This window comes from Capsicum annuum, chromosome 11 (genome assembly GCF_002878395.1).
Source record: "Capsicum annuum cultivar UCD-10X-F1 chromosome 11, UCD10Xv1.1, whole genome shotgun sequence".
NCBI classification, from domain to species: domain Eukaryota; kingdom Viridiplantae; phylum Streptophyta; class Magnoliopsida; order Solanales; family Solanaceae; genus Capsicum; species Capsicum annuum.
The window spans coordinates 17597876-17620001 of NC_061121.1; the positions used below are offsets into that span (position 1 = coordinate 17597876).

A 22126-nucleotide genomic window follows, 5' to 3' on the forward strand; every position below is an offset into this window, starting at 1 on the left:
GCATCGATGCGATGACCAATGCACCGCATCGAGTTCACGTCGGTTCATTAGAAATTTCTATTGGAAGGCAAGGAAAATATTAATCATTGTGATGGCTGACGTGCCGCATCGAGATCGCATCAATACACTGTTTTGGATTTCCAAACGAGGTTCAAATGAGGTCTAAAAAATCTAAAACTCATCCGGGAACACCTACTGACATTCCTAATTATGAATCAACCTAAAGATTGACATTTTAAGGTCATAGAGGTCGTGAAATAGTGTTGCCAACTTATGAAGGCCAAAATAATACTAAGTCTGAATACTTAGCTAGAATTTTCTAAGTCTGAGACCCGTTAGCATGCTTTTAGGGACTAATTTAAGCTTAGGATTTTGCGGGATCTTACAAATATAGATGACGAGATATCTGCACTTTAAAGTTTATTCAACACTTTAAAGTTTCTTTAAATTTTTTAAATAAATATGATAAGGGTAAATGGTAATTAAATAAAAAACCAGATGTAAATAACTTCCAAAGAATAAGACGAGAATGAAAGAGCAATAGTAAACCCTACCTTAATGTCAAAAAGGGATCAAAACAGCAATTTTAGTCGAGGAAAGATATGGATCGGTTTAGATTCGAAAGGGTCTTTATGAGAAAGAGAAGAGAAAAGAGAGAATAAATTTAGGGTTAAAGCTGAAAGAGAGATGAGATAATTCTATATGTATGTATACGTAGACGTGGGTTCCAATATTCATTAATAATTTGAGGGGCACAAAGAAGACTAGTGACATTGAAAAGACAAGATAAGACAACTCAATGAACTCATTTTTGAGTTATCCAAGAAACTTTTTTACCGTCTTTAGTAGTACTACTTTATCTACTCGGACAGAAGCTTTCTTCAAAATTGAAAGAAAAAAAAGATTTTCAAACACATATGTCATCTGTTGCAACAGACAACAATATCTGTTTAAAAATTCCAACGGCTCAGTCATCTATAACAATAGATACAAATGTCCATTTGATAATTAAATCAGATATGTCATTTATTATAACAGATATCAATATCTGTTTGAAAATTTCCAATAGCTCATTCATCTATCACAACAAATGTAAATGTCTATTTGATAATCAAATCAAATATTTTATCTGTTGCAACAGATATGAATATCTATTTGAAAATTTCCTATAACCCAGTCGTTTGTTATAATAGATTTTATTGAAATTGATTTAGGTGGAAATAGGGAAGAATGAATGAGTTCATAGGGTAAAGTACAACTTTAATTGAGTCATTGCAATTGCATGGTGTTGGTATTGCGTTCATCCCTACCTGAGTCATCGATCGATCACTCTGAGTTGAAAAAATTCCCATTAACTTAATAGTAAGATAGTGCCTAAATTGATGTAGGTGAAACTAGGGATGAATGAGTTCTCATTAACTTAATGTTAAGATAGTACCTAAATTGATTTAGATGGAACTAGGGATGAATGAGTTTGTAGGGTCAACTACAACTTCAATTGAGTCTTTGCAATTGCATAGTGTTGGTATTGCATTCATCCCGATTCGAGGCATCGATCAATCACTCTGAGTTGAAATAAGTTCTCATTAACTTAATGTTAAGATAGTACCTAAATTGATATAGGTGGAACTAGGGATGAATGAGCTCATAGGGTCAACTATAACTTCAATTAAGTCTTTGCAATTGCATGGTATTGGTATTGCATTCAGCCCGACCCGAGTTGTCGATCGATCACTCTGAGTTAAAATGAGTTATCATTAACTTAATGTTAATATAGTATCTAAATTAATATAGGTGGAACTAGGTATGAATGAGTTCATAGGGTTAACTACAACCTCAATCGAGTCTTTACAATTGCATGGTGTTGGTATTGCATTCATTCTGACCTGAGTCATCGATCGATCACTCTGAGTTGAAATGAGTTCTCATTAACTTAATGTTAAGATAGTACCTAAATTGATTTGGTGGAACTAAAAATGAATGAGCTCATAGGGTCAACTATAACTTCAATTGAGTCATTGCAATTGCATGATATTGGTATTGCATTTATCCCGATCCGAGTTGTTGCTAGATCACTCTGAGTTGAAATGAGTTCTCATTAACTTAATTTTAAGATATAAGCTTAATTTATTTAGTTTGAACTAGGTATGAATGAGTTCATAGGGTCAACTACAACTTTAATTGAGTCTTTGAAATTGCGTGGTGTTGGTATTGCGTTCATCCCAACCTAAGTTGTTGATTAATCACTTTGAGTTGAAATAAGTTCTCATTAACTTAATGTTAATATAGTACCTTAATTGATTTAGGTGGAACTAGGGATGAATGAACTTATAAGGTCAACTACAACTTTAATTGAGTCATTGAAATTGCATGGCGTTGATATTGCATTTATCCCGAACCGAGCCGTCGATCGATCACTCTGAGTTGAAATGATTTCTCACCAACTTAGTGTTAAGCTAGTACCTTAATTGATTTAGGTGTAACTAGGGATGAATGACTTCAAAGGGTCAACAACAACTTTAATTGAGTCTTTGAAATTGCATGGTATTGGTATTGCATTCATCCCGACCCGAGTTGTCGATCGATCACTCTGAGTTGAAATGAGTTCTCATTAACAAAATATTTTTAAAGCTATATATTTTAAAATTAATTAAGATCTATTTGGACCAAATTAATAATTTCAAAAATTGTCATTCTTTTCCAAAATTACAAATCAACCCTTACAAATCATCTATTTGCGTGAAAAACTTTTCCTCATTTCAAATATAAAGTTCTCGTTCTTCTCTATCTCTCTCTCTCTCAATAATACAGACAACAACTACTCAACATATTGCTCAACCCTTCAAAATCGATCAATTTTCTTCCTATTTTCTATACATCGTTGTTATTTTTGACTTTATTCTGGCTTGTATCCATCATTTTTTTTGTCTTCATAGGTAATAGAATTCGAGAAGAATTCTACATTTGTTATTTATTCTAAAAATTAGGGTCTTTTAGTTAATGATGAAAAAGAAGACTTTTAGTTATATTATCTTTGAGAATGTGTTAATAATTTTGAGTTTTGATGCTAAAAAATAAGAAGCACCTGAGAAAACCCTAGTTTTTGTCTCAGTGTTTTGTTGACTATCGTGGTATTTTTGGATGGTGTTTGTGATAGTGTTGGTGGTGTCGATATTTTTGTCTTTAGTGGTGTTGTTGATGGTCTTGGTGTAGGTATTGGTGGCATTGGTGGTTGTCTTGGTGGCATTGGTGGTGGTATTGGGTGTGGTTTTGGTGGTCCATCTATTGCAACAGGTGAAAGATCTGTTAGGAGCTATTAAATAGGTCTTCAAACAGATTCCCCATCTATTCCAACTAATAGGTTATCCGTTGAAGTATTTTGTTGCAATGTGGTGTAGAACAATTTATTGAAATTTGTCTTACCTTTTTTAAAAAATTATGCAAACATCAAATACAATGTATTTTTTGTTTTTCTATTGTTTGTAGTTAAAAGATGTCTCCTAAAAGAAAAGAAACTAAAAGTGGATCAACTTCTGACCACCCAACAAAAAAGACAAGCGTATAGATAGATTCGGAGGAACTTCCTGAACAATCTCAGTCAGAGCAAAATGAAGCTAAGGAAAGTGATAACTCCATCTCACCAATGGGGCATGAATTAATATCTAAATCCCAGCATTATCAAGTCAAAACCATTAGTATTGAAAGGTTTTGAGTTGTTATGCCGATAGATAGCCCTAACAAAGTAACTGGTGATCTTGTACTTAAATGTTAGTTGGGGAAAATTTTTGATGAACTTAGGAGTATTATGAAGAATGAAAATATAGATAGACTTTTTAACAAGAGTTGCTTTGCATACTTTCTTAAGATGCCTGTAGACTGAACTCTCCATTTCTCAATAAGCATGGTAAATGGTGTTCTCAAGCGCAGGATCAAATACGTGGGGGATGATAAAGATTCGAAGGAGGGCAAAAAAAAGATGGATGAAATCTGGAACAACTACTAAGGCATGCCAGTTTGTTTTGGATTGCAAGAGTTTTCCATAGTGACGGGCTAGAGATGCGATCGTCCAGAAGAACCTCTCATCAAGGAAACACCCCATAAAGGGTCCGAAAAATGCAAAGGAAAAAATAAGGGTTGTTGGGCATTGTTGGACGTAGCTACAAAGTGGATGATTTGATGGCAGATCTCGAGGATAAAAATATATCAAAGCACTACAGGGAGAAATTATTCTTAGTTTGGTTTATCCATTTCGTTTTATTAGAAAAAGACATCAGGAAAGTCATAGAAAACAATTTGTTGGCGCTTGCTGATGATTTTGAGAAATTCAATGATTATCCCTGGGGATATGACAGCTACTATTTGACTATTGAATATTTACTGACAAAGCTATCCCCAAAGACGATCACACTATACGGCTTTCCTTGGGCTTTTATGGTAAAATTGATCACTATTTTTTCTCATACACTAATTTATATTAAATATAGTTATTATGACATTTTTTGCTTGCTTCCAGTTTACACTTTATAGGTTTGGGCATGTAAATCCATTCCCTCCTTCTGAAAGCAGTTCAAGGATTACCCGAACAAGGTTTCTCATCCAAGGATCCTTAGGTGGTTGGCTGCAAAGGGCAGCAAAAAAATATTAAGGAGGATGATCTCTTCAACCCTTCGAATGATGCAGTACGTCTTCTTTCAACTAAAATAATTTGCCTCCAGGAAATATATTAAAAAAGATGTTCCATCTGTTGCGATAGATGGGTCGTCTGTTGCAACAGATCACCCATCAACTGCAACTGGTGCAATAGATAGGTAATATAATATGACAAACGATCCATATTTCATAACAGATTAACCATTTGTTGCTCTGGTTCTCTGAACCCGACTCAACGAATTACCCATCCACTATAAATTATGCAACATATGGATAATCTGATACAACATATTGTCAATCTATGCGACATACAAATCAGTTATTGTGGCAGCTAGATCGTTTGTTGCATAAGTTGGATGTGTTAACATATAACCCAACTGACTATAAATTATTATAAATGACTTAAATGCCTCCTGTCTTTTTTTATAGGTTATGCATCCTTGGTTCGTGCCTACTGAGAATGAGTTGTGGATGACTTCTTTTATTACTCTAGGTCTTGTTGATACAAAAGCAAACCCAACGGTGGAGTTAATAAAGAAGGAATTGGCTGGAGCAATAGCCATAAGAAGAGCAGTTAGGCAAGGTCAACCTAATGTTTAAGTTCTTCATGACCAACCTACTGCAATAGATTCGGGTACTTCTTCTGGGGGTGTTGCTGGTGGAGTCGTTAATGATGGTAGCAGCCATCCTGATGTTGTTTCTACTGCCAGTCGTGATTATGAGCATGTTGGTGCTCAGGAAAAAATAAATACAATTGAAAACACCCCTTGCACAGGTCCCTCTAACCCTTACACCGGTCCCACCCACCCTTACAGTGATCCCTTTTCACCCTTAGGTTCTCATTGCAAATGAAAAGTGTACAAGGACAGAGAAGATAAACTCCTCAAAAAACTAGAGGTTATTGTTGAAGCTGTCGAGGATTTGAAATCTAAGAGTGGTTTCATACCATTCAAGAAGGTGAGAGAGCCATACACTCCTACAGTGATGGTTAGGAGGATGAGAAAAAACATTAGACAATTACTCTCTATTCTGAAAACACAAAAAATTACAACTCCTCCTGCTCCAAGAGTTGTTGAAGTTTAGGGGCCGCTGAAGAAGGTGGACATATACGCAGTACTTGGTGATGAGGAGAAAGAGGAACTAGAAAAAATCATGACTAATAAGATGAAAACTCCACAAGAATACACCATGCATTCATTTGATGCCAAAGACTTCATGAGTATGAAAAATATGCGTGAGTAGCACGTGGACAAAGTAAGTTTGCTTTTGCTAACCTAGCCTTCCAATCTACTCCATGAAGAAGAAATTACGTAGTAGATGTATAATTTGTTGCAACATCTGGGTATTCTATTTCAATATAATACACAACTGTTGCATAAGTTGTGTTAGCTGGGTAATCTGTGAACTGATTCAAAGAACCCTCTACAACAGAATCTTTCCACTGTGTTTTTCTTCTTTACAATTACTAACCTATTTAAAAATTATCTTCTTATACCACAGTATGTTGATGAAATTCTCTGTCTTATGAGGAGCAGGCAATTAGCGTACCCGAATACTTATGATTTTGCCGATAGAATAATGGACCTCAACTTCTACAATAATTTCAAGGATAGGTACGATGATCTCCATAGGTGAGATGGTACTGGTGGTCGAAGATTTGATAAGTTAGTTTCTATGTTCGAATGGGATGAAGACATGGTTAAATATGTTAGAGGGAAGAGGCCATAAATACACGGTAAGAGCTGGACCAAGATAAAGAGAATCATTGCAGTCATGAACGTGGAAGTCAAACATTTTCTCATTGTAGAGATACTACTCGACGAGGGAAAGATAAGGTCTATGACTGTAACTTACCTGTCTTCAACAAGGATACGTTTTTAAGCCACGCACAGCTACTCTTGAAGTTGTTCCCCAAGTTTTTGACGCAGATCAAGCTGATGGATCATTTGTCGATGAAAGTCTTGATGAAGGAATCGTGGGATTTTGAAGGTCGAACTAAGAACAACCACCTCCCAAAAAAAAATTAGTGCAGCGTGCTGGCTGTACTCGCTTGCATACATCAAGTGTTTGCTGACTGGCACAGAAATGCTTGGTATGTATGACACCGATGTGGGAAAGATGCAAAAGGTTCAGGCTTATGGGGTACTAACTAAATGGTTGGACCCTGTGTATAAAGAAGAATATGTACAAAGACAGAGACGAACACTATAAAAAAAAATTATTTCAAGCCACTTCACTTACTTTACATTACATGTAGTGGCAATAATTTTTATGTCTGGTGAAAGTTGAATTTTTATAGTGCAATAGATTGTCTATCTGTTGTAACAAATATAATACTGGTTGTGACAGATTGATTATGTGTTTGAATAGGTTGGTCATCTGATGCATTATGCAGATGTTTCCCTGTCTGTCGTAACTGATATATAATTTGTTGTAATATATAATCTATATGTTGCAACTGATAGGTAATCTGTTGGAATAAATCATAAAGTGTAGAAAGCCCTGTTATATAATTCCAGCATATGACCTAACTAAATGGTTGGAGCCCGTGTATAAAGAAGAATATGTATAAAGACAGAGACGAACATGATAACAGTTTTTTATTTCAAGCCACTTCACATACTTTACATTACATGTAGTGGCAATAATTTTTATGTCTAGCGAAAGTTAAATTTTTATAGTGCAACAGATTGTCTATCTGTTGTAATAGATATAATACCTGTTGTGAAAGATTAATTATCTGTTGGAATAGATTGTGCATCTGTTGTATTATGTATATGTTTTTAGATCTGTCTGTCGCAGCAGATATATAATCTGTTGCAACATATAATATATTTGTTGTAAATGATAGGTAATCTATTGGAACAAATCAAAAAGTAGGAAGACCTGTTATATAATTTCCAGCAGATGACCTACATGTTGCAACATATGTCTAAATCTGTTTGATAAGATATGTCGTCTGTTGCGGTAGATGTATTATCTGTTGCGAAATTTGAATCTAGTATTCCATTTCAATTAACATGTTCAAAACTAAGGATTAAATTATATTCATAGACAGCACAAAATAAATCGAAGCCTTCAAAAAATACATGAAATGACTCAACAAATAAATGAAATGTAAAAAAATTATTATGGGTTCAAATGATCTACTCTACAAATAAATCAACAAGTTAAATCAAGGAGGATAGGTTATTATATTGACAGACTCAAGCTATAAAGATCTACTCAATATGGACAAGTTGTTCTTCATCCGGTGCTACAGAATTCGGCTTTGGTTGTCGTGGATCTTTAATGTCACGTGTGTACGATTTCTGAGCTTTCACTTCTCCATATTTCCATAAAAGAGCAGCATATCTTTTGTAGAGTAATCCGGCATCAAGGCCATCATTTGGTACTTGTAATCCATCACTCAAATACTCGACGTAAGCGGCAATAAAAGGATCACAATCCCTGCGTTTTAAAAAAATAGATAATCCATATCTTGTAGTTTATGTAAGCGTTGTGAAATTTATGAAATGAAACTAAATCATGATACTTATACTTACAGGCTACCAATGGTTTGTTGAGAAATTCCTTCAACATATTGTACATCAAATGGATTAACCATTTTATTTCGGTATGCATCAATCGTCGACCAATTAGTACGAACCTTTTGGCCCAAAAATTCAATCATATCAAGGTAAGTAGGCAATATTTTAGCCAGCTTTTGTTTCTCAGACGACGGTCCGGAATGTCTCATTCACGACATCGAGTCATAAACTTGGATACGCCTCTCTTTTAGAAAGACGACAGCCAACCCAAAGGAATTCATCACCACAATTGATTGGGATTTACACTTCGTCGACCAAATGTCAAGGTAAGCCAGCTGGAATGCTAAAACCTTTGATAATGTTGATTAAGAATTCCTCATTTCGGGAAACTTTCGGTTGTTGTTGACAATACCTATCATAGACATTATTGATGTAAACTTTGTACAAAAAATTGTTTGTTGTGTATCTATATTATTCTGGTATTTGCAACTTGACCTTCTTTTGGAGGTAGTAAAAAATGACATCGATGTGCTGTACATATTATCAAACATTTCAGATTATGTGACAAAAAAATTAATACGTAGATGCAATTAAATAAAGTATTAATTAATAGTAATATGTATGGCTTTTAAACTTCATCATTCCAGCAAGTTTGGGGCTATGACATCAAATAGAACCAATTCTTCATTTCAGGATATGCAACAACAAAGTCGAACATATCAAAACTAAGACTCGATTCGTTCACTTTGTAGTGTTCGTCATTTTATTTTCTATATTATGATTTATATGTGTTAATGTCATGTTCTTACAACAAGAATTGTATAAATCAGTACCTTTAAAGTTGATTTATGTACCTGCCGACATGATGCTTTAATAGCCCATCGGCAATCCATTCTGAATAGTCGTTGATCAACTTTGTTACTTTTTTTGAATCCTCATCCGAGATGTTGAACTCTTCAAACGGGTAATTCTTCCGTTCTCCCAAACTGACAGGCTCCACTTTTTTTCTTCTTTGGAAGCAGTTGATGGATTATCGATTGTGATATTATGCTCTTCAACAGTAGCTTCTGCTATGACATCCACCTGGAAAGCTAAAATTCTCAATGCTAATTATAGATGTACAATAGATTTTCTATCTGTTACAATAGATGAGTCTTATGTTACAACAGATGGATCAACTGTTGGGACAAATTCGAACAGGTAAAATAGAGCAGTACGATAATTTCAAACAGATGACCTATCTATTGCAACATAAGACTCATCTGTTGGTATAAATTAAAATAGTACGAAAACCTGGTTGATTTGCTCAAGTAGATGGAGATATGTTGCAACTGATAACGCATTTGATGCAACAGGTTAGACAATAGTTGCAACAAATGTATATCTGTTTGATAATTTTCAGCAGAAGTATCATCTGTTGAAACAGATATGTGCCTATTTGTTTGTTGGAACAGATAATGTACATTCACCTTCTTCAGATCATACTGCTCTCCTTTGGCCCTTGCACATTGAACAACGTGCAAGACAAAGATAGAGGCATTACAATTTTGCTTTTTTCGATGTTTGATGCCTTGAAAATATCTTTTCTTCTCGTCTTAGCCACCTTGATCTCTAGTGGAGTGTATGGATATGAAATCCTCTTTGATTGAATGACACCACTCTTAGATGTCATTTCCTTTACAGAAGCAGTTAGTGCATTAATAGCATTAATATCTCCATCATGTTTCGCCTTGCAGTCTTGATATTTGCATGCAGAACATTCGCTAGATGTGGCACAATCTGGAGAAAAATCTGTATAACTAGTATGATCATAATCATAATGGCTTGTTATTTCAAAAACTGTAAGAGGAGCATCATTAGCCCCAACAGCAGCACCACTACCACTACCGTTACCACTACCATCACCAAACAACAACCCCACCCTCTAAAATTATTTTTCTTGTGATGGATGTTGCTCCAAACAATTTCATTTTTATTCTATCAACGACCTTAGGATTCGATGAAGTTTGCACAGACCGTAAAATAAGAAAAAATGGCATCTTCAATTCTCGATTGGTCGGAACAAGTCACGGATGGACAATATAAACTAAATCAGTACATATATTAGAATGATGATGAAATCATTTAAAATAATCATTAATTAAAATAAAAACTTGACTAGAATTAGACTTACTCCTTCCTTCAGGGGATTGAAAAGATCAAAAAAAATTATATTTTTATCAGTTTTGGCCTACAACCATCTCAAGATTCTTGGATAGGAAACTTCGTCCTGGTAGTTCACTTGTTGTCACAAATAAGGAATGGCTTCAAATGCCCAAAACTATAACATAACGCCAATAAATCAAAAATATTATTGAATAAAAAATGAATCATATCATGATAAAAGAAATATTTACCATGAAGGCCCATGGAAAGCCATATAAGTTGACTGTCTTTGGCATTAACAAAGTCAACAAATATTTGACAGTCATTTTGAAGCTTTCATAACCCCAAGGATAGCTGTTAAATACCTCAAGATCCTCGGAGAGATTTATTAAATCGAGGCTTATGTTGTTGTTAACGTCTCTCACCCAAAGAATATTATGTCAAAACCAAACCAAGCACAATGATTGTTTGTGCTTCTTTGAAAGTCCTTTACCTTTCAACGCTTTAATTAAATTTTTACTTTTAAAGCTTGGACCAACAATGGACACCAGGTCATCACGATCACTCGATTTGCCTTTGCCTTTTTTGGCTGTGCAGGGTGCTTTTTTGGGGTTAGAGTAGGTATAACTTGAGAAGAAGAAGGAGGATAACATTTTAGTCCGGTAACTATGGCAAACTTCTTCCAACCAAAACAAACAGGCATGCCACAGTAATTTATCCACACCTCATCCATCTTATTTTTGTTTTCATACATAAATCTATGCTTAAGAAGATCATATACCATTTTCATCTGGAAACGAGCATTGTTGTTCTCCAGCAAATCAAGATATAGCCCAAAGCATCTTTCCCTAAAATAAGAATCCAATTTTTGTTCTCGAAGTACTTTTCTGAAGGCGTCGAAAGATTTTTCCATGGCTGACTTAACCACAAAATCACACATTAAATCTGTGGCATATCGCACTGTATTCTCACAGGATAACGATCAATGCTAAAGGTTTTGACCAACTCTCGATGGAAGTGCTATTAGCATTTAGATCATCTCTTTTAAAATATTCCTTCTCCCCGTGTTCATTATCTTCTGCTCCTGATTGAGATAACACTTGTAGAGCAAGCTCATAGAGTGGTGGATGTAGCCTAGCTGCTTCACTTGTTCCTTTACTTGGACTTGGTTCGGTTTTTTTCTTTTGAAAGCCATATTATCTTAAATTAACAGGAAAATAAAATAGATTATAACTGATTAATGCATCGTTAAAAAGGGACAATAGTAAATCTAACATGCATAACAGTAAAATAACAGTTCAAACAGACCATACATCTGTTACAGCAAGTATGTTATCTATTGCAACATATAACCAACATGTTGCAACAGATAAGTAAATCGTTGGAAATAATAAAAATAGATCACTAATCTGTTGCACCAGGTAGTTTATCTGATACAATATATACCTAACTTATTGCAACGGATGAGTAAACCGTTGAAAACCATAAAAACAGATCACTAATCTATTGCACCAGGTAGTTTATCTGTTGCAATATATAACCAACCTGTTGCAAAGAATGAGTAATTCGTTGGAAATGATAAAAATAGATCACGCATCTGTTGTACCAGGAAGGTTATCTATTGCAGCTTATAACCAACTTATTGCAATGGATGAGTAATCCATTGAAAATAGTAAAAACAGATCACTAATCTATTACACCAGGTAGTTTATCTGATGCAACATATAACCAACCTATTGCAATGGATGAGTAAACCATTGGAAACCATAAAAAGAGATCACTAATTTGTTGCACCAAGTAGTTTATTTGTTTCAATATATAACCAACCTATTGAACGGATGAGTAATCCATTAGAAACAGTAAAACAGATTCACTAATCTGTTGCACCTGAAAGGTTATCTATTGCAACATATAACCAACCTGTTGCAATGGATGAGTAATCCGTTGGAAACAGTAAAAATAGATCACTAATCTGTTGCACCAGGTAGTTTATCTGATGCAACATATAACCAACCTATTGCAACGGATGAGTAATCCGTTGGAAATAATAAAAAAGATCATTAATCTATTGAAATATATCACTCATCTATTGCAAAATGAGTTATCTATTGGATCAACATTATTTAGATTTCTTTCAAACAGAAGAGTCGTATGTCGCAAGAAATGAATGATTTGTTAGATTGTTCATCTGTAGCATTAGATTTCCATACTTGTATCAGATTTGCATCTATTGCATCAGATGTTATATCTGTCGCATCAGATGTTTCATCTGTTGCAACACCATTTTTACCAAGACAAACAACAAATCAACCCAGCAACATCAACACATCACACACACACTAAGAACATCAACGGTGACCAAAAATCACCAACAAATCGGAATCAACAGTTCGAAAACAAGAAGAAGAAATGCCAGAAATTAGGATTTTATTCAGTCCACAATTCAAATTTAAGCAAGAAATATTGAAATTGTTAACAAATACTAGAAGAGTAGTTGGCTCAAGTTCCTCTATTCTTCATAATTTTTTACTTGTGAAAAAAGAAATGGGACAACAAAGAACTCGAAGTTGTTGTCGCCGGAGAAGTCTTCACTTCGATTGACGGTTGAAAGTCGAAAAGGAACTCGTCTGACTATTTGTCGCTGGATGTTGAAGTCGCCGGGGATTGAAGGGAGAAATTTTGCAGAACTGTTGGTTGGGAGAGAATTGGGAGAAGCGGGAGAGAGGGAAAAGAGATGGTTGATTTGAATTAAAGAGGGGTGTGGGTTGATTTATATTTTGAAAAGATTAAAAAGTTTTGAAAACATTAATCAAGTCCACAATTAACTTAATCAAGTTTTCTCATTATGTTTGACCCTTTAAGTTGGTCAATGTCACCAAACTTTCATTCAAGACTTAAAGACACCTTTCCTTCAATTTTCTCCACTAACTAATATCTATAGAATGTAATTAGTAAAACTTAAACCATAAAGTTAGTTAGGAAGGGTCTAAGGTGTCTATATGTGAAGTTTTGCCTTAAGAAAATCATTTTTCTATTAAACGGATTGAAGTGGAGATTGAATTGGGCTCATTTGAACCCAATTTAAAAATGGGTTGAGAATTACTCAATAGTAAATTATCTTAAACCCAACCCATTAAATATTGGGCAGGTTAGACGGATCAGCTCAATTTGGATTCATTTTGACACTTCTAATATACAATATCCTTATTCAACTATGTCTGTCCTTCAAAAGAAAATGGACATTCGATTAGAGCTTAAACCCCACTTATAAGAATACATGAGGTATATTATGTTGGCGCATATTGTCGCGAGAGAAGACTTATTTTATCATTTTGGAAGTGCTTCTAAATTTTTTCGTCTCATTTTGTTGTGTATTTTTGTGTTTTTTAGTTTGTTACATTGGTGTTTGTTCTGAGCCGAGGGTCTATTGAAAACAGCATCTATACTTCATCTGAGTTAGTGGTATAACCTGCATACACTTTACCCCACTTTGTGAGAATACACTCGGTGTGTTGTTGATGTTGTTGTTGGAGCTGCTTCTAGATTTCAAAACAAGTGTGTCAGCAGTTTCCAAATTTCAACTGATGGCATTGAAAGGTATATAAACACTACGTTCGCATAGTCACATCTAGGTTAAATACAATTCTTCCAGGAAAGCAACTAGAACTTATCTAGAATCTACATCATCTAAACAAAGCACAATGAAGAAATGCAGGATTACAGTAATATCAAGACATAACTGCAAGAAATCATGGTTTAACTAAACAAGACAAAACTTTTAGCAACAAAGCACAAGAAGAAATAACAAAACTTCATCTCTTTCCCCCTTTAAAAGTCATGGAGTCAATGATCCATCAACAATAATCTGTAATTCAATGTTTCGCTTACCACTTTAGGATTATCCCACATACTGATAAAGTATTAAGGTCATTTAGAATTGCCTCATAGCACAAGCAAAGTTAATTTACACTCTCTTGAAAGTTGGTGTTGCAATTTCAGATTTCCTATACCGAAGTAGCAAGAAAGTCGACCACACAAGAATCATGCCTAAATGATAAGATAATCCGGGTAAAATCATGATCGCAAGGAAGCAAAAACAATAGTACACAGTAATATAGTTCAATATGACTATTAGGGGCGGTAACCAGCAAAACTAAGACGGAAAGGTAAGCATCAAAAAGGATAAATAACAATAAAATGGACAATATTGTAGCTACCACAAAACCAGATTCCAAACAGCTAAGCCTGCACAGAGAGTGCAAATACAAATATGAAAGGGATAAATAGACGAATGCCACTAGGGAGTATGCAGCCAGGGAGGGACATTCAGCTTTCTGTTGATATCAGAGTTCACAGGTATTGCATTGGTATTTTGTGTGAAGGTCCTTAAGGATAGCCCCATCTGTAAGAAAATAACTTTTTAATGTGTTTGGAGCACAACAGGAGAAAATCTCAGAAAGGAACCAAAAGGTAGAGAATGAAAGCAGCATTACATTACTTTCAGTTTTCCTGAAGTAGCTTATCTGTTAAAAAACTTTGTTTGATTTGAAGAAAGTCTCTATGTTATTTATTCACAAAAAGGCTAGCCTACCCAAATCACAAGGCTAAAAGATCTATCTACAAGGTAATGAGATTCAATTAACAAGCAAGAAATGAGATATAAAGAGCTAAAGAGAAATGAGCCAAAGTCATATGAAGAGCACAAACATAAGAGCTAATCTACTTTTTACCTACTCCGTGGAGCACATAGCTGAATGCAGGTGTGCAGTAAAAGCTTAACCATATTTTCCAACATAAAAAGGGTATTTTCCTCTGGGTCTGGGAACCAATGTTCTCCTCAGAATATCTGGTTGACAAGCGGCGCAACAGAATGCACATCCTTTTATAGTACTATATTATGCAGAGGACAACATCTCAGTGCCGTAAAAGTGCACTGCACGTGCAGATACCCGACATTATGATGATACAATGGAACATTTAGTAGCATACATTCACAAAGATCAGGTGATTAACAGCAGCAGCAATACAACCAAAAAAATCTACTTCATTTGTACTGTCAAGTTTTCAAATGAAATCAATAAAAGCTATGGATGGTTAAGGTAGGGGTCACTACAGGAAAAATATAAAATTTATTTGTGATTCATAATTTGTGATTATGACATATCGACATTATTTGTTTTGTAAGTTCATAGTCATATTAAATATACGTGACACATTTCGTAGGACATATCTGAGATTATTTGTTTTGAAAGTTCATAATCATATTAAATATGTGACACATTTGGAACCACAAACGGGATGCAAATTAATAATGTGCTTTCAATGATTATTTTTTTTTTCTTTATTTGTCCATGTTTGATTTTTTACATCTATAAATAGAAAAATAATTTTATTTATCACCCCTATTAGTTATAAATCTTGTAAATATTAAAGAATATACTGCATAATAATAAGAATAAAATAAATATAACATAATTATTTACTTTTAGTATAGAGACAATATGTAAAAGTGGACCAACTGACGGTGTGAGTGAGTAATACTTGAACTTTTCTTCTTTCCAAAAATTCATCGAATTAAACACCGTCAATATAGGTGAAGTAGTAATTGCTATCGAATTAAACACCGTCACTCTAATTATGCAATTCCCCTGAAACTTTTACTATATATTTTGTGCATGTGAGACCGCATCTAACCATCCTATCATCACAAAATGATGAAAGCTAAAACGACAAACGATGCATTCTCAATTAGCCTTTCGGCTATATAGGAAAACTCCTTTTGCCCACAATTTTCTCGTCACAATACAAAAAGTTATGTTCACACTATAAACTAGTTAACTTTAAAATATTTTTACCCTTTTTATCCTATGTTTAAAATTCTATCAATATATTATTTATTTTCAATTCCCAATACATGAAATGGCTCATCAAACAAAGGAATTTGATGCTAATTAAGGACGATGGACTTATGTTTATCGTTATACATTAATTACAATGGAAGTTATACATTAAAATAATGGAAAAATATATTTAAATTTTTTTATGATAGATGAGATGTGTGTGTGGACATGTTTTTTAAATATATATATATATATATTCAATGTGTGGATCCCCTACAAACTAATGCAATGCACTATATTTCTCTCCAATATTTCATTCTCATTGCTGTTGCATTTTATATATTATATCATTAATTTATTAATTAAATCACATCTCACTTCATTTGTACGGAGTTAATTTAGGATCACCTTTGATAGCGATAACTCAAAAGGATAGTGAAATAGCAACTCCAGTTACAAGTTTGAAGCAAAAAGCGTTGCATTCATTTGGTAAAGTGTACATACAAGTTCAAATTTAGTTCATCAAGAATCTCTCAGAACACATTCATGTAGCGTTTTATTGGCGGCCAGGCGAGGAGGGTGAATATGTTCATTCCTTATAATTCCGACAAAAGAGCTATTGCTGCTGCATTTACTTCATATTGGAGTCAAACCAACAACACCTGCATAGGAAAAAATCGCGATGAACATTAGCCAAAAGTATTATTTTAGAGCATCTATGTACATAGTACTCAGACGATCCTAAGTGAATGAAGTTCGAGCAATTTCAAAACGGTGAAATCCAAGGACCTCAGAGATGACAGCAGTTGTAATAGAACTATTCAAGAGGAGGTCGCTGAGAACCAGGGAAAATAATGGAGATGCCGAAAGTGGGCAACAATTATTTTAAATCAAGTCTTCCCCGACCAAGGGTCAATATCAAGTAGCAAACGAGTAGCCTCTCTTCTGAAAGAATAAAGAGAAACATGTACGTGGTTTAACAAATCCAAATTAGAGGACAGATCTCAACTTGAACGAAGTTACCAGTCGCACGATCTATGATACTTCTTCTAATGTACTTGCAATCGAGTCTTCCTCTCAACATATCCAAGTCAGACAAACCATATAACTTCAGAGTACATTTCCAACAGTTATCAGTGTTAAAGCAATGATATTCAGAAGTCTATACCTACACCGATAACAAGTAAACCCAAAATAAATCTATCACAGGTAATGGAGAGGGGCATGGTGATGAACTACTCAGCAAAAAAAGAAAGGCACGTTTTCGGCAGCTGGCACCTGGTGGATAGCAGGCGGAATGGTGTAGGATGTTGGAGTTGGAGATAGCTTCAAAAGGTCACTCTTTTATTTATAACAAGAGCTTGAGAAGGTCTCTTTCTTTAGTGTGCTCGTTAAATTTTGAACCTTCACTAATAGCACAACAGCTAAACGAAAAGCAGAGCTCACATAAGGTGCAATCATGACACACTTCCCAATATGGTATACACACCCTCTGAAAATCGAAACATGACCCGCTCTACTACAGTTACCCTCACAATGTGCTGATCTAATATAGGGTGCATATCATTCCGCCGTGAAAGCAACCACAAATATATGTAAAAGATATCCTAGATGTCAACGGTTGATTTAAACCTCTCTAGGAAGAATCAAAATAGCCCCAGAGATGAGCTCGCAGAACCTACTTGTATTCTATATGTCACATTCTTTTCTTAAGTGATGTTGTCATTTGTTCACCAGAGGTCTAATTAGTCGTAGTTTCCTTCTTCGGATATATTGTTTTCCTTCTATTCCACCTTGAGATCAGCTTCCTGAACAAGTTTTATGAGCTGCATTTGTACTATGTAGTTACCGACTTTTGTTTAATTGGCTGATATTTTGGGTGGCAAGACCCGAAGTCTATTCACAGAGACACGTGTGAGCACATACACATGAATTTCCATGGGGAAGGGCAAATGTTAATGGCACTATTGGAGTCCATCTCTGTTGGATTACACTGGGTGTGTAGCTGTTGTATACATCATGTGCAGGACAAAGAAATCATCTCATGCATCATGCTGCATGCAAGTATTCAATCTTGAATCTAGAATGACAATTAAGTGTGACATTCAATGACATGTTCGTTGCCAAGGTAGATTTTTTCTTTGCTTTTCAATATATTGTGTATAAGGAGAAGATAGCCAGTCCTCTTGGGCGGGCCGAGAGTGTTAAGTTACAAGGACCATATTCATATGCCTAGTAATTGCTTAATCAGATAAGCATTTAGGAATATCGGTCATCATATCTGATTATATATATAAGTTGAATCGGTATAATTGCGACTTAGTTAAAAAGGAGAGAAGAGCCACATAAACTAGCTAAATGCAGAAAGAGATAAGACAAACAAAATGCACCACACATTCAACGCAAAGATAAGCACCAGAAGAAGGACCCATTTTACTTTTGGTTGTCTTATACACCAAAGAGATTTACTGGTCGGGTTTAATTTAGAAAAAAATAGTGAAATATTAAAATCAAGTACTCCCTCCATTCCAATTCAGGTGTTATATTTTTCTTTCTGATCTGCCCCAAAAAGAATGTCATACTCGGTCTTACTGCTTTTCCTTGTGCTACTCTGCCTGTTAAACCTTCGTTTGGCTGTCTTCTCTATATTGTCCCTATCTGATCCCCTCAGGTGATGTTAGGATACACTTTGACACAAGTTGCACTATCAGTTTATGCTACGCGTTCCCAAATATTAAAATCTGGTTTCTGAATAACACTTACCAGAGTTACTGATTGTCTATCGATCATCTGCCTTTTCTACGTGTATAACCAATCTGGCTTTTTATTTGGTAAGTTATAACTGTATTCTGTGACTATTTCAGCTATTAATTAGTAAAACGATTGAAATAAATCCAACAACTGTACTAATCAAAGCACATATGATCTTTGCATGATCAGCGTTTCAAGGAAGGAAAACAAAGAAGCATATTCATCATGTTTATGGTCGTAATCACCCACAACAGCTCAAAACAGTCTGCCTTTTCAAAGAATTGAAGAAAGTCTAAAACATGCATCTCCCTTTCTTTCCGCAAAATGGACATCTGTTTCCTAGCCCAATAAAGTTCTAAACATTGAATATTCTCAAAGTTATAGTCAAGGAACAACTTCAAAACAAGCTCTTAAGATTATCTTTAACCATTATAAACACCATGTAACTAGGGACTAAAGCAATACCAAGCTAAGTTGCACTGATTTTAGCTGGCCTTACGTTTAGCAAGAATGATATCAGACCACAATTACACAAGAAGGAAGAGCGAGCAGCACGGGAAGGGGAGAAAGAGTGTTTCTTCTTACCGCATGCCAATCGTCCATCCACATTGCCAGTGGTAATGGCCACCTACAGACAGACCACCAAATGACGATTAGCTCATGAAGGCACCACAAAGACCTCCTAAAATGTAAAGGTAGTATAGCAGTGTCGCAAATGGATTTGATACACTCGCAGAAGTAACATTTTCAAATCCACAGATTAAATGGACCAATATACGAAATGTAGAACTTTTACCCTTTCCGAGGTCATCCTCAAGCTCGTGAACTACAAGTGTTCTTCCAACAACTGAGTTTGGACCCGTCAATGGTATCTACTTGGTGCACAAAAGGTGGAGTCAGTGAACTATCCTAAACTGTAACAATAACAAACATAGAGCAACAAAAGCGAGATCAAATGACCAGATAAGGTGGATGTAACAACCTGATTATCAATAATTGTTGCTTCAGCCACGCCTGCATACAGTAAGCATAAGCAAGAATACTGAAAGTCATCATCTAATTCAATTCTTGCAGAAAAAAGAATTGAAAGACTAGGACTGCCCTTTACTTCTTCTGGCACACTATATTCACTACTTATCTTCAGCAAACAATTGAAAACCAAACACTCATGTAATGCAACGAATAACCAAATGACGTTAAGTTGGACTCAAACTTCATCAGTATTAGGAAGGTTAGAAAAGTTAGATTGTCCAGAACATTGGATTGATGTCATTGACGAGTAATCAAAACAATGCCTCACTCTATAACTAAGTTGATCGGACTCTCCAAAAAAGTTGCCGCACCCGCGTTAGATCCTTCAAAAATACAATATTTTTGGAGGATCCGACATGCACCCGTCAACATGTTTGAAGAGTCCGAGCAACATAGCTCTATAATACCATATTAATATTAAGATAACTTTGATAAGCTACACGACTAGCTCCTGCATCTTAACAACTGACCATAGGATGTAACAAAGATGCAATAACATTACCAGAGCTCTAAAAATGCAATCTTGCATTCTTATCTTGCTCAGTCTATGTCCTGTTGAGCACACAGAAATTAGAGAGTTAAAAGTTCATCTCACTGATCTTCAAAAGATTCAAACCAATAACCAACTAGCACTCCGATCAAATTTCATGAAACACAGTTGAAAGTCAAAACCTTGCAGAAAGAAATAGATAAACTAGGGAAGTCATCGATCCATCTAATTTTCATTAATGCATTTATGAATTTTCGTTAATGCATTTACACATAAATCAACAATTACTATACCAATTCAAACTGCAGTAAACTAACATCAAATTCTTATTTATCACAAAAGTAGATTATAATCAAAAGATGGAACTTACAGATCAAGAGATGAAGGTCATAGCTGGAAGATTTCTTCAGCTCATTCCAGCACCATTATATCATAAATCAAAAAAGACTACAGAGTCTGCACTCTACACCCAATTTCGTGGAGTATACAAAAGACACAAGACAAATACACAACTAATTATTCAATTCAAGTGAAACTATATAATGTTAAAGTTTAAGGCAACTTCAATACAATCATTGGAAATTATAACATAAATCAGAAGAAACTACAGAGTCTACACCCAATTCCCCCAAGTATACAAATGACACAAGACAAATGCAACTAAATTATTCAGTTCAAGAGAAGCCATATAATGTTATAATTGAGACAACTTCAATACAATTATTGGAAACTATATCATTAGCTAAAAGCCTCAATTCAAAAGAATCTCTCAATTTCCACTTTTTAAGTATCAAAATCACCTACAACCCCACCCCAATAAAAAAGATCAATTTTTCTGATTCTGCAGACTTACAAAGCCTGCTTTAGCTAAGAACTACTTGAAATCCCTTCCAATTTGCTGTCTGATGGCGCCGATCCCGTGTCGTTGCCTTCATTCTCTAGCACCTTCTCCTTCTCCTTCTCCAATTCAGCTTCTGCAGCTTTCTCAGCCTGTAATATAGGAGCATAATAATCAGAATGCACTTCCATACACTTCCTCAAAGCAGATGTAACCTCAAAACACTTCTCCACTATATCCTCTTTGTTCTTCTCCCCTTCTTCAATACATTTTTCCCACTCAATAAATGAGTCTTTACACCCTCCTCCCTTCATAAACAAACAAAACCCACATTCACCCTCCTCCTCTTCTTCCTCTTCAGCCTCAATCTTGGATTTTAATTCTTGGGTGTCTTCAAGATTGGATTTTTCTTCTTGGGTATCCTCAATCTTGGATTTTGACTCTTCAAGATTAGATTTCTTATCTTGGGTGTCTTCAAGATTGGATTTTGATTCTTGGGTGTCCTCAATCTTGATATTTTTGTCCCCAATGTTGGATTTTGCTACTTGGGTGTCTTCAATTTTGGATTTTGGAACTTGGGTATCTTGAATCTTGGATTTTGATTGGGAGGAAGACATGGTAGTTGTTGTTGAATTGGGGGAGCTAGGGTTTGAATCTGAAAGTGTAGAAACAAAAGTTCCCATGGCAACAACTCATAAACCTCTTCTTAAACCCTCTTTTTCTACACAGAATAATAATATTTTATTCGTTTTATGACAGTCTTTTCTTAACTTTTTTTTTCTTATGTAGAGTTGTTTTCTTTAGAAGAAAGTCGGGTCAAATTTTATTTTCGTTTTGGACAAGTTAGAGA

General features: G+C 35.0%; 2 protein-coding genes and 1 long non-coding RNA gene across 6 annotated transcripts in view; all 3 read right to left on the reverse strand.

The window, feature by feature from the left end:
- The window catches only part of LOC124888794, a 75984-nt gene extending 67227 nt beyond the window's left edge, over positions 1-8757 (reverse strand). The window contains exons 1-3 of the mRNA XM_047400088.1: positions 8196-8757; positions 7957-8100; positions 6505-6584 (exon numbers count right to left, since the gene is read on the reverse strand). Coding sequence (XP_047256044.1) covers positions 6505-6584; positions 7957-8100; positions 8196-8389 — 418 coding nt within the window. The 5' untranslated portion in view covers positions 8390-8757. The remainder of the gene's footprint in view (positions 1-6504; positions 6585-7956; positions 8101-8195) is intronic.
- Positions 8758-14494: 5737 nt separating this feature from the next.
- LOC124888652 lies at positions 14495-15480 on the reverse strand. Its single transcript, XR_007047207.1, has 2 exons — positions 15056-15480; positions 14495-14727 (listed from the first exon to the last, which is right to left on the reverse strand). It is a non-coding gene; the product is annotated as an uncharacterized LOC124888652 (long non-coding RNA).
- A 1138-nt stretch (positions 15481-16618) lies between these two features.
- On the reverse strand, positions 16619-22115 carry LOC107848310. 4 transcript variants are annotated; one of them, XR_007047209.1, is made up of 6 exons: positions 21292-21306; positions 20809-20901; positions 19899-19930; positions 19713-19788; positions 19502-19544; positions 16619-16827 (listed from the first exon to the last, which is right to left on the reverse strand). XR_007047209.1 is itself a non-coding variant. In XM_047399569.1 (2 exons), exon 1 carries the CDS (start codon positions 21957-21959, stop codon positions 21306-21308), a length of 654 nt encoding a protein of 217 aa, XP_047255525.1. In that variant the 5' UTR covers positions 21960-22115; the 3' UTR covers positions 20484-20500; positions 21292-21305. The 4 variants fall into 4 exon arrangements, 2 of the variants coding, with proteins under 2 accessions (XP_047255525.1, XP_047255524.1); XR_007047208.1 differs by lacking the exon at positions 21292-21306 and adding an exon at positions 20451-20500; XM_047399569.1 differs by lacking the exons at positions 16619-16827; positions 19502-19544; positions 19713-19788; positions 19899-19930; positions 20809-20901 and adding an exon at positions 20484-20500 and having other exon boundaries at positions 21292-22115.
- Positions 22116-22126: the final 11 nt, after the last annotated feature.